Genomic DNA, 13,832 nt, shown 5'->3' on the forward strand with positions numbered 1-13,832 from the left:
TTAGATTTCAGTTTGAACACACCCCACCCAAATCTAATTCTCTCTGCACATGTTATATCCGCTCCCCCCCCCCCTCCCGCAGTGCACATGGGTTTGCCCATTAGCTAACATCTACAGGGCAGAAACCTAAATGCCTTTATTGGCTAGTCACAAGATATTGTAGCTTCCTTGTCCCCTCTGGAACCATCTTGCATAAATATTTTCTAAAGATGCATGTACCTAACCAAGATTGCAATTAGTCACATTTGCTTAATGCCTGACCAAAGTGTACACTGTATATACAGTATATATATTTTTTATTTTTGCCAGGCTGCCATAAAAGGTGCTTCTGTCTACCTAATGTTAGGTGATCTGATGGAACTAAACTTTATACATATGATGCTTTTCACTTTCATGTACGCTTCCCTTCCTTAGTTACCCTCTCCTCATGTGTTAATGTCACCGTCATCTCCCTTTTTTTCCCCTTCTCCTTACTTTGTTTTTTTGCCCTCTGTCATCAAAGGTCATATAGTTCACTTCTGTGGTTGTCCCAGTATTGGGACTACAGATTCTACGTTTGTAATTCTATTGCACTTAGGGCCTAATTTAGAACTGATCGTAGCAGCAAAATTTGTCTCTAATGGGCAAAACCATGTGCACTGTAGGGGGGGGGGACAGATATAACATGTGCAGAGAGAGTTAGATTTGGGTGGGGTGTGTTTAAACTGAAATCTAAATTGCAGTGTAAAAATAAAGCAGCCAGTATTTACCATGCACAGAAAAAATATAACCCACCCAAATCTAACTCTCTCTGCACATGTTATATCTGCCACACCTGCAGTTAACATGGTTTTGCCCATTATAGAAAAATGTTGATGCTGCCATCAGGTCTGAATTAGGCACTTAGACCCTTCCTCTGCAAGTTGTCATAATATCTATTTGTCGTTCCTGACATCTTATTACTATTTTGCATGTCTTTTCATGCTTGTGCAATATAGTAGCTTTGAATCTTTTCTTTATATGGTTATGTGAAACCTCAATAAAAAAAATTGACCAAACTCTCCCCTCTCCCCCTCCACCCAAAGATGTATGTACAGTAATTACAGCAAAACACATATAGAATTTATTGTATCTACAGAAGGGATAGCAAAAATGTCCTAGTTTAGAAAGTTTAACACTCATATTCAGAAGCCATAATAAACAATATACATTGTAGTTAACATTTTCAATCATTTAATTGTTGTATATCTGCAATGGACGGATTTGATTATAGAATTTTATTTCAGATGAGTGCAGTTCAATAAAAAGCAGCATAATATATGAAAATAAAATGTGCCAAGGTTGCCAGACAAATAAAAAAAAGCAGGTTCGGCTGTCTGGAAGAAGAGAAGAGAAGGGGCATCAAACTATTTTCTTTCTTTCACCTTGTTGAGTAAGTGACCTTATTTCCTAAAGAGAAAAATATCCCAGTCAACTTGTCAAATACATCCACTATATATCTTCATGTAGCAAAGAGCGTGACAGGATGTCTTGACACAAACCTGTCTTTATAATAAGAATGAGGGGTAAAAGAGACATTTATAATTGAAGGTGCCAGTGATCCTTTTTTTTGTCATGGTAAGTCTGTCCTGTATGACAAAATGGATTGATGAGAAAATTACAGAGAGGCTCTCCGACACAAAATCTAATTTAATGTGCCAGTATAGGAAAGGAAAACTCAGCACAAGTTAAATCACGGTAGAGACATTAGGTTGACAGGATATCTTGGGTGTGATATATTGCGCTCCACCTCTTTGAGTCATCATTTAGGGATCTTCTGTTAGGAAAGGACAATGTTGATTGTGGTGGGAGGCTAAGGTCATTGCTTGTAGACTTAAGTTGCTGTATTTTGCGGCTTTCCGTCAGCTGATTGGATTGAGGTCGCAGTGGTGTGGTTAGTAGGGCTTCTGCTACTAAGGAGCTTTCTGGTTTACCTATCTGGCTGGATAGCTGTTCAAGTTTTCCATCAAGATGAGTGCTGTGGCGCTTTGGTGGAGGTGGGCTAAAATTCATGAACCTTACAGTCTTCACCTGCTGAATGAGAGGAAATGATGAAACTTTATCCTCCAATAGGACAACAGCTACAAAGGCAAAGCACTGCAAATATTACATAAGGTATATACAGTACAGTAACATTATGTAAGATTTGTTCCAGGGTTGTATCTAGGAATCCTTCGTCTCTAGGGTCAATATTAAAAACTATGCCCACTCCTCATTTTATGAGTAGTGTGGCGTAGCAGTGCCTGCGGGTTGCCACAATATTTTAGACCACACAAGTTAACTCCATGCTATTGCCTAAGCCTCCTACAGTAGTTACAACTCTGGCCTGCCCAGCAGTATACTTAGAACTGGTGTAATGGACTCTGAATCACAATACCTTACCACATATTTACATCTCTATATTAATTACATATATTGCTTAACTTTGTTGTTGTGTAAGTGAAGTTTTTGCTGATAATTATTATAATTTTTATTATTATTTTTAAATGAATAACCAGGACCCCCATGAAACCTGCTTAAGTAATAGCATACAGCCTCTTATTTCACAAATATGGTAAAACAGCTATAGGTTCATAGTCAAAGTTTTCCTATTACAGGTCTGCATTATAGGATGATAAAAATAGTGAGTTCGACTTATTATCTTGTGGATGTAAAGATGAACATTATTCCAAAATGGCTTTACCTTTTTCAGGTCCTCCCTGTAGCTGTTCCCGCTGTCTTCCTCAACAATGTGCATAAAGCCCTTGTCCGATTTGTTTGGAATCATAGGCCCCACGTATTAAAGCTAAAGTCCTGATGAGAGCAGTTTCAGGAGATGGTAGAGGTCTTCCTGATATCAAACTCTGCTATCTGGCCCCCCACTTCTATTATTGCCTCCTACTCTCCCCCGGCCTCTACTTCCTGGCTCGACATTGAATCAGCCTATGTAAATCTCCCAGATCTGACCCCCTTATGGGGCCTACCCCCAGGGTTGGACTGGCCCACAGGGGTACAGGGGAAACCACCGGTGGGCCCTACTACCCAGGGGCCCACCCCCTCCTCTAGGCATCAGGTTCTAGACTGTGCTATTACTAATCTAGTACATTATCATGTATGCACTACAGTATTTACTGTATATACAGTATTTAGCTAGGGGACCAACACTTGCAAAATGGTTAGCAAACCAATGTAGCGGCAGAGAATACCCCCTCTAGAAACTGGCCACACCCTAAACATGGGCCCCTACCACTGTATTCCCCCGGTGGGCCCTACATGCCCCAGTCCGACACTGCCTACCCCTCTGCACATCGACCCCTTGCTTCCAAGCCGCTCCCCACCATTAAATTTAATACAAGACTCTGGGATTCCTATTCTCTCAAAATGAACTTTACCTCTCCAACATCTCCCCTAAGCCTTATCTGGCACAATCCCCTGTTCCTTATGGGATCCTCCACCTTGAGGTTCCGTAATTGAACTACCGCGGGATTTAGATTCCCCGTTGATTTTTCTGTCCAAGGTCGCTGGTTATCCCTGTCAGAACACAACAAAAAACCCCATCCCAGACTTAACCCTTTTGAATTCCTTCAAATTTGTTATTTCTTGACCTCCCTACCTCCACTGTCTGCTCTACGAGTCCTTACCTCCCTTGAGAGTCTGTGTAAACATAAATCCTTATCTAAGGGCATAATTTCCCAGCTTTATGCGCTTCTTTTAGATGCCACACTGCCCTCTCTGAGACCCCACAAAATTGCTTGGGAATAGGATCTTGGACATCCTCCAGATAATGAGGCTTGGGATGACATGAGACTGGGGATAGCCAAAAGCTCTATCGCAACTAAAATCAAGGAGACTGCATATAAAATTTATTATCACGGGTATTACACCCCTGAAAGGCTTAATAAAATGTTCCCTTCCTCTTCACTTGATTGTTGGTGGGGCTGTGGCTGCAGGGGTACCATGGTCCATATATGGTGGACTTGTCCAATTATTGTTCCCTTTTGGAACTTGGTTCATGGACTCCTAAATTCTCCCCTGGTGGCTCCTATATCAAAAGACCCCTGGATATTTTTATTTTGCTACGCACCCCCGGCCCTCTACAAATTTTCTAGAAAATTGGCCTCGTACATTTTAGCGGCAGCGAAATCCCTGATTGCTCTCAATTGGAAAAAGACCTCTCCCCCGTCTTTTCTGCACTTAAGACCCAGATTTGGCATGTTGCGGCCATGGAGGAGATAACTTATTACCTTCATGACTGAGGACATGTTTTCACCCAGGTTTCGGCACCTTGGTTGTTTGCTGAGTGTAAATTACCATCCACTTTATCTTGAATCTTACTATTAAGCTTGGACCCATGGGTGGCGAATGTTGGTTCCTCATCAACTGTTTGTTTCCACAGCCTATACTGTTGTATTTTTATTTCTTTATTTCTCTAACGTCCTAGTGGATGCTGGGGACTCCGTAAGGACCATGGGGAATAGACGGGCTCCGCAGGAGACATAGGCACTTTAAGAAAGAATTTAGATTCTGGTGTGCTCTGGCTCCTCCCTCTATGTCCCTCCTCCAGACCTCAGTTTGAATCTGTGCCCGGACGAGCTGGGTGCTGTTCAGTGAGCTCTCCTGAGCTTGCTATAAGAAAGTATTTTGTTAGGTTTTTTTTATTTTCAGGGAGATCTGCTGGCAACAGACTCCCTGCATCGTAGGACTGAGGGGAGAGAAGCAGCCCTACTCTCTGCAGATAGGTCCTACTTCTTAGGCTACTGGACACCATTAGCTCCAGAGGGATCGTACACAGGATCTCACCCTCGTCGTCCGATCCCGGAGCCGCGCCGCCGTCCCCCTCGCAGAGCCGGAAGACAGAAGCCGGGTGAAAGAAGCAAGAAGACTTCGAAATCGGCGGCAGAAGACTCCAGTCTTCACTAAGGTAGCGCACAGCACTGCAGCTGTGCGCCATTGCTCCCACACACACCTCACATACTCCGGTCACTGTAAGGGTGCAGGGCGCAGGGGGGGGGGGGGGGGGCACCCTGGGCAGCAATTAGAGACCTCTTTGGCAAAAGTTTGCATATATACAGTTGGGCACTGTATATATGTATGAGCCCCCGCCAAAAATTGTATATTTAAGCGGGACAGAAGCCCGCCATCGAGGGGGCGGGGCTTCTTCCTCAGCACTCACCAGCGCCATGTTTTTTCTCCACAGCTCCGCTGAGAGGAAGCTCCCCAGCCTCTCCCCTGCAGTTACACGGTAGAAGAGGGTAAAAAGAGAGGGGGGGGCACATAATTAGGCGCAAAAATCAATATAAACAGCAGCTACTGGGTTAACATTAAGTTACTGTGTTATTCTTGGGTTAATAGCGCTGGGGTGTGTGCTGGCATACTCTCTCCCTGTCTCTCCAAAGGGCCTTATGGAAGAATTGTCTTCAGATGAGCATTCCCTGAGAGTGTGGTGTGTCGGTACGTGTGTGTCGACATGTCTGAGGTAAAAGGCTCCCTTAAGGAGGAGATGGAGCAAATGTGTGTGTGAGGGTGTCTCCGTCGACAACGCCGACACCTGTTTGGATATGTGTAATTAAGTGCTAAGGTGAATTTATTGCACAAAAGATTAGAGAACAGACAGGGAATCTACCCATGTCTGTCCCTATGTCGCAGAGACCTTCAGAGTCTCTCAATGATCACTATCCAAAATAATAGACACTGATATCGACACGGAGTCTGACTCCAGTGTCGACTACGATAATGCAAAGTTACAGCCAAAATGGCAGAAAAGTATTCAATATATGATTATTGATTTGCATATCACTGATGACTCATCTGTCCCTGACACAAGGGTACACATGTTTAAGGGGAAGAAAGCTGAGGTAAATTTCCCTCCTCTCGTGATGAAAAAGAGCGGGAATCTCCAGACAAGAGACTGCAGTTTCCCACAAAGAATTCTCAGGGAGTATCCTTTCCCTACTAGGATACGATGGGAATCTTCCCCTAGGGTGTCACGTTTGCCCAAAAGGTAGCCCTGACGTAACAGCTATCCTCAGGGATCCTGCAGATAGCGTGCACATTCTGGTACACTACTCAGACCGGCGATTGTGTCGGCATGGGTTTATAGCGCTGTAGCAGCGTGGACAGGTACTTTATCAGCAGAGATTGAGACCCTAGTATGTATATATATATATATATATGTATATATAGAGATATATATATATATATATATATTAAAGATGCTGTCTTAAGAGATATATATATATATAAAACATGCCCAAAGAGACATTAGTCTACTGGGTTCTAGAGTCAAAGCTATGTCGGTTTCTGCTTGACGTGTCCTGTAGAATATGCAATGGACAGATGATGCCGACTTAAGAGGCATATGGAAGGCTGAGGATTGTGTGGAGAAGGGTTCTCGGACCTGGTCTCCACAGCTATAGCTGGTAATTCTGATATTTTGCCTTATATTCCTGCACAGCCTAGTAAAGCACGACATTATCAAATGCAGCCTTTTGAGCACAAAGAAACAAGAAAGTCAGAGGTGCGTCCTTTCTTGCTAGAGGCAGGGGCAGAGGAAAGAAGCTGCACAACACAGCTAGTTCCCAGGAACAGAAGTCCTCCCCGCCCTCTGCAAAATCCACCGCATGTCGCTGGGGATCCACAGGCGGAGCTAGGCCCGGTGGGGGCACGCCTTCGTAAGTTCAGCCACAAGTGGGTTCACTCCCTGTTGGATCCCTGGGCAATAGATATTGTGTCTCAGGGATACAAGCTGGACTTTGAGGAGATGCCCCCTCACCGACGGCCCTGCCGGCTTCCCCCCACGAGAGGGAAATAGTGTTAACTGCAATTCACAAATTGTATCTTCAACAGGTGGTGGTCAAGGTTCCCCTCCTTCAACAAGGAGGGGGTTATTATTCGACCATGTTGTAGTCCCGAAACCGGACGGTTCGGTCAGACCCATATTGAATTTAAAATCCCTGAACATATACCTGAAAAGGTTCAAGTTCAAGATGGAATCGCTAAGAGCGGTCATCGCAAGCCTGAAAGGGGGAGATTTTATGGTGTCTCAGGACATAAAGGATGCATACCTTCATGTCCCCATTTATCCACCTCATCAGGCGTACCTCAGAATTGCGGTACGGGATTGTCATTACCAATTTCAGACGTTGCCGTTTGGTCTCTCCACGGCCCCGAGAATATTCACCATGGTAATGACGGAAATGATGGTGCTCCTGCGGAAGCAAGGTGTCACTATTATCCCGTACTTGGACGATCTCCTCATAAAAGCGAGATCAAGAGAGCAGTTGCTGAACAGCGTATCACTTTCTCTGGAAGTGTAACAGCAACACGGCTGGATTCTATATATTCCAAAGTCGCAGTTGGTTCCTACAGCTCATCTGCCTCTCCTAGGCATGATCCTAGACACAGACCAGAAAAGGGTTTATCTCCTGATAGAGAGAGCTCAGGAGCTCATGACACTGGTCAGGAATCTATGAAAACCAAAACAGGTGTCAGTGCATCACTGCACTTGAGTCCTGGGAAGGATGGTGGCATCATACGAGGCCATTCCCTTTGGCAGGTTCCATGCGAGGACCTTCCAATGGGACTTACTGGACAAGTGGTCCGGATCACATCTTCAGATGCATCGGTTAATCACCCTATCCCCCAGGGACAGGGTGTCACTCCTGTGGTGGCTGCAGAGTTCTCACCTTCTAGAGGGACGCAGATTCGGAATTCAGGACTGGGTCCTGGTGACCACGGACGCTAGCCTCCGAGGGTGGGGAGCAGTCACACAGGGAAGAAATTTCCAAGGTCTGGGGTCAAGTCAAGAGACTTGCCTTCACATCAACATCCTGGAACTAAGGGCCGTATACAGCGCCCTACGTCAAGCGGAGCACTTGCTTCGCGACCAACCGGTTCTGATTCAGTCAGACAACATCACCGCAGTGGCTCATGTGAACTGCCAAGGCGGCACAAGGAGCAGAGTGGCGATGGCAGAAGCCACCAGAATTATTAGCTGGGCGGAGAATCACGTAAGCGCTCTGTCAGCAGTGTTCATCCCGGGAGTGGACAACTGGGAAGCAGACTTCCTCAGCAGACACGACCTCCACCCGGGAGAGTGGGGACTTGATCAGGAAGTCTTCACACAGATCACATATCGGTGGGAACTGCCACAGGTGGACATGATGGCATCCCACCTCAACAAAAAACTACAGAGGTATTGCGCCAGGTCAAGAGACCCTCAAGCAATAGCGGTAGACGCCCTGGTGACACCGTGGGTGTTCCAGTCGGTCTATGTATTTCCTCCTCTTCCTCTCATACCAAGGTGCTGAGGCTAATATGAAAAAGAGGAGTGAGAACAATCCTCATTGTTCCAGATTGGCCACGAAGGACCTGGTATCCAGATCTGCAGGAAATGCTCACAGAGGACCCGTGGCCTCTTCCTCTAAGACAGGACCTGTTGCAACAGGGGCCCTGTCTGTTCCAAGACTTACCGCGGCTGCGTTTGACGGCATGGCGGTTGAACGCCGGATCCTAGCAGAAAAGGGCATTATGGACGAGGTCATTCCTACGCTGATAAAGGCTAGGAAGGACGTGACAGCTAAACATTATCACCGTATATGGCGAAAATATATTTCTTGGTGTGAGGCCAGGAATGCTCCTACAGAGGAATTCCAGCTGGGCCATTTCCTCCACTTCCTACAGTCGGGAGTGAATTTGGGCCTGAAATTGGGCTCCATTAAGGTCCAGATTTCGGCCCTATCCATTTTCTTTCAAAAAGACAAACAAACAGTAGCAGCGCTAATTGAATTACTAACACATGAAGGATTGAGTAATAAAACTTTCTATTTAATAAAATGGCAATCTGTAGCCACAATTAAACAACACATATACACAGCTCATAAACTAAATAATTAAAATGGGTCTCAACTTATAATTGCCTCTGGTAAGCAGTCTGTTCCTATTTGGTGAACTGGATAAGCAGATGAAATGACTTAAGTGTGAAAAGAAGACTGACTGCGCAGTCTAAACATCCAACTTTACCAATGCCGCTAGAGGTGAAGTCCCTTGGAAATCTTTGATGTATATGAACGTCCAAACGGGTTCCTCAATATTTTGCGGTGTCCTTCTCCTTAAGGTGGTAAGTTGTTTGGTGTTGGAGATTATTTCCACAATCTGTCTGCAACAGTAAACGTCCAGTTCTGGTCCGGATATGAGCAATATAAAGTGGCAGATGATGACCCAAAAGATTCCTGACGCGTTTCGCTGTAAGCACTACAGCTTTTTCAAAGGATATCTCTATACTGAGCTGGTCTTATATTTATACCAATGGTAATGATCAAACAATCTACACCTGTACACTCAATCCTTCCAATATGTAAATAAGGTGTTCAAAACATATACAATTTACAATAATTATACTCTATTTATAATTCTAGGACAGACTCACATGATTAAAATCTATTATTTTTATTAAATCTTACATAATTTTAGAGTTCAAAGTATCTTATTCTAAATACTTCCGGGTAAAAACGTCATGTGACATATTATTCATAACAATACAACTGGCTATTTCATCATGATTTTTAATCTATAAGGATCTTTATTAATGCATACATAAGAATACTCAATTTCCGATTAAAATAAATCCTTTTAACACTTAATACAATTGTGTCTTGTGAATGCGTAGGCACTTCCGGGTACACTGACCCGTTACATTTCCGCTTCATGAAGCGCACCAAAAAAATGGAGCTGTTTCCTTTTCCGCTCCATGAGGCGCAGCATAATTGCCCACATAACCCCGTTCTTGGTCACCTGACTCCTTGAGTCCGATCATGTGACCCGTTTACGGAGTCCTGTAAGGGAATCTCGAAGCCTTAACTATCTTAATAGGGGACCGATCCTTTGCCGATCACGTGGTATTAGTGCTAACGGGATGTGAATTAATGATTTCACTGTGCTACAGCTTCTATTGATAGAGTTACTTATCGGACAATAAACTGTATTGCAGAAATACTTATCTGTATTGTTATTCTTATTTTTATTTTTATTTAAATGTTGGAAAAAGGGAGGATGTTTCTAAAAAAGGGATATGATAATTTACCCACATGTTAATTTAACCAATACCTCATTGGGAGTTTAATTTAGTCATTTCCCATTACCTCATATTTTATTTAAAATGCTTAGATGGACTTATCAGTATACGAAGAGAGAGAGAGAGAAGTGGAGTGGAGTACCAAAAGAAATGGGACTCCACATTAGACCGATGCTCTTTGGCCCTGATGGGGATTGTAATTGACTATAGAACAGAGAAATTAAGGAGTATAGAGATAGAAATTGAATCTTTAAAAAAGAAGTTGGAAATACATAGTCAGAGCAATGAGTATAAAGAAAGAGATATTGGAGTTACAGAAAGAATTAATAAATTTGAACAATCAATACTAGAAATGAAATGTAAAAAGTTTCAGCGGGATGTGGAAGATTATAGAACGGAGAATGTGAGGACATATAGACAAAATAGGAATCAGAACCCTAGGGAATCAAATATTGATAACCGGGGATCTGAGAGATATAGACAGAGATTCGAAGGGAGAGAGGAGAGAAGAACATTAGGAGGTACCCCCAGGTTTACCCAGAAAAATAGAACCCAGTCTAGGAAAGACTCTCAGGAGTGGTGTGAAAAAGATCTACCCTCTAAAGAGCCTCAAAAGGCAGCTTCCTCCTCTACTAGAAATAGCGAGCTGGGAGCAAGACCTAAATTTAATTCCACCAATTCTTCAGAGAGTTTTTTAGAGCAGCGAAAGAGGAGATTTCAAGATCTAGACATGGAGTGGCAGAAGGAAAAAAGAGGGAAAAGAAGAAACGTCAGTTTCGAGGAAGACGAGGAGGTAGGAAGGAAGTATATAAGAAATTAAAGAAAATTAGACGTTCATCCCAAAAAAAGAACATATTTAATCTCTCTTCAAGACAGTTAACAGAGACTGAAATACAATTATTGAATAAGGGTTTGAAATTCTCCCCGTCTGCCCCACCAAATATCTTCAGTTTATTTGTGGAACTCAACCGGTTCGTTAGGACACTTTGCCGCAAGAAATACTTTGCTAAGCAAACTCTCTTGAAAAGTAGAGAAGAAGCACTGCCCATAGTTCTAGATCAGGAGGATCTGGGAGCCCTAGAGGCTCTCTCAGACCTCCTGAGCGAGAACTCTGGGGCAGATCTAAAGCCTATGAAACTGTTCGATATTAAGGGTAAGGATAAACTGAGAAATAAATCAGAATTCTACCCGATTAAATCCAAAGGGTCGAGTATTGACAGTTTTTATAAAACCACCCTGGAGGATTTTAAGAACCTATGCTCCAAACCATCTTCTACTCATAAAGATGATAATTTAAATAAGTGGGAAAGACAGGCAATTCGTAAACTAATGAAAGATAACTCAATAATAATTAAACAAGCAGACAAGGGGGGTGGGCTTGTTATACAAAACAGGTCCGATTACATTACTGAAGCGAAAAGGCAGCTTAATAATCCTGAGTTCTACAAAATCTTACCAAAAGATCCTACCTCCATTTTCCAATTGGAACTTCATGCTCTTTTGGATTCTGCAATGGATGCTGGTCTGATCTCCAGGGAGGAGTTTAATTTTTTATATAATTCACATCCCTTGGTGCCCATTTATTACCACCTTCCCAAAATTCACAAGTCACTACAAGCACCTCCTGGGCGACCTATTATTTCAGGTGTGGGTTCCCTCACTTCTAATTTGTCACATTATGTTGATATTTATTTACAACCACGTGTTTCTTTACTTAAATCACACATTAAGGACACAACACATTTTCTAAATTTAATCAAGGATATCAAGTGGAGAGATTCGTATGGATTTCTCACACTTGATGTCCAAAGTTTATATTCAAATATTCCGCACGATTTGGGTATTAGTGTGATAGCAAAAAAACTCAAGGATGATAACGATCTCACTGATTCACATCAACAATTCATCTTGGATTCCATAAGGTTCATATTAGGGCACAATTATTTTTCATTTTTGGACACAGTATATTTACAGGTGATGGGAACGGCCATGGGGACCAGGTTCGCGCCAAGTTACGCCAACCTCTACATGGGCGAGGTCGAAGATCAGCTCGTGTGTGGGGGGGGGGGTTTGGTGCTAACCTGGTCCTCTATGGCCGTTATATAGATGATTTATTTATTATTTGGGATGGGGACATCAATTCGGTTTCACAATTTGTCACTTATTTGAATTCCAATTCTTTCAATTTAAGTTTCACTTATACTTTTCACCCTCACAAAATTTATTTTTTGGATGTCTCCCTGGAGGTCAGGGACGATAGAATTAGCACTAAGAATCATATGAAGGAGGTGGGGACAGACGCGTATCTACATTTTAAAAGCAGTCATTACATGCCATGGAAGAAGAGCATTCCCAAGAGTCAATTATTGAGACTCCGTAGAAACTGTCCGGACCTCATCTCCTTTAATACGCAAGCTAAAGAGATGTCAGAAGCATTTTTGAATAGGGGTTATCCTAAATCATTAGTTGACTCAGCATTAGAAGAAGCGACTAACATAAAGAGAGAAGATCTCCTAGAAACCAAAAAAGTTGACACTAAAGAAGTACATACGGAGGAGATATCCTTTATCTCTACATATAATACTTGCCATTCTGAGATTAAAAAAATCGTCTTAAAAAATTATGGGATTCTAAGACAAGATCCTTTACTTCTTTCTGTACTTAATGCTAAACCTAGGTTCATTTTTCGCAAAAGCAAATCTCTTAAGAGCATGTTGGCCCCCAGTTTTCTCAAAACTGAAATAGAGTACAGTACAGCTGAGGCAAGCGAGAAGGTCTGGTTGAAAACATACTCAAAGACAATAAAGGGGTGCTACAAATGTGGCAGAAACAAATGTATAACCTGCAATTATATAGAAAATCGGGTGAAAAAAGTAGTCATAGAAAGCACTAAAAAACCATTCGAAATAAGAAGTTTCATTAACTGCGACACATCATACGTCATATATATGTTAACGTGTGGGTGTGAGAAAAAATATATAGGGCGCACAACACGTGCACTCAAGATACGCTTTTTGGAGCATAGGCGGAATATTATCAAACGTATACAAACACATAGTGTGTCAAAACACTATGATGTTATCATAGGTGTGCGCAGGGGGGGTGCCTGGTGCGCACAGGCACCCCCTAATGTCCGGCACCCCTATGTCACATGCCTGATGCAGCGATCACCGAGCAGGCTGATTACTGTCCCCTCTGCACTGCACCCTGTCAGGACTGCATTACTGACCGGACGCCTGGGTTAATCAAGGGTGCCACTGCCACCGGCTTTCAAACTCCCAGCTCCACCTCCATGTACAAAAACAGCGTGATGTGATTACGTCATGCTGCTCGCACGGCCACCTGTCACATGCCCACCTCTTTCCTTCTATGCTATGCCAATGCCAGCCACTGATGAGGATCAGCATGCAGCCAGCGTTCCTCTTAGGAAGACAAGTTCAATACTGGCAGGCAGTCGGCAGCAGCATTGACACGTCACTCGTTTTTCCAGCAGCAGCAGTACTAGTCTGCGACTGTCAGTGTCAGTGAGTGACTGACTTGTAAGTAAGCTGCTGCAGCTTGCAGAGGAAAGAGAGGGGGAGCCAGACCAGGCTGAGGAGGAGCAGTGTAATTGCAGTTAGTGCCATCAGGGGTGTTTGTTTGGTGCACACAACATCTGACAATGTATCTGCTTTATTAGGATTGGTACAAGGGTGGATATTTTATATTGCGTTGACCGTCAATAGATGGTGCTAGACAAGCCCAAAAGGCGGTGCTAGACACA

At 43.3% G+C, this 13,832-nt stretch overlaps 1 protein-coding gene across 3 annotated transcripts in view; it reads right to left on the reverse strand.

Moving 5' to 3' along the window:
* Positions 1–1,241: 1,241 nt before the first annotated feature.
* SH3RF2 (SH3 domain containing ring finger 2) overlaps positions 1,242–13,832 on the reverse strand; it is a 297,259-nt gene continuing 284,668 nt past the window's right edge. For 2 of the 3 annotated variants that reach the window (XM_063928116.1, XM_063928114.1), the window contains one exon: positions 1,242–2,052. In XM_063928116.1, coding sequence (XP_063784186.1) covers positions 1,726–2,052 — 327 coding nt within the window. In that variant the 3' untranslated portion in view covers positions 1,242–1,725. The remainder of the gene's footprint in view (positions 2,053–13,832) is intronic. The other variant, XM_063928115.1, reaches the window with a different exon arrangement.

The sequence above is a fragment of the Pseudophryne corroboree genome, chromosome 6, assembly GCF_028390025.1.
Source record: "Pseudophryne corroboree isolate aPseCor3 chromosome 6, aPseCor3.hap2, whole genome shotgun sequence".
Taxonomy (NCBI): domain Eukaryota; kingdom Metazoa; phylum Chordata; class Amphibia; order Anura; family Myobatrachidae; genus Pseudophryne; species Pseudophryne corroboree.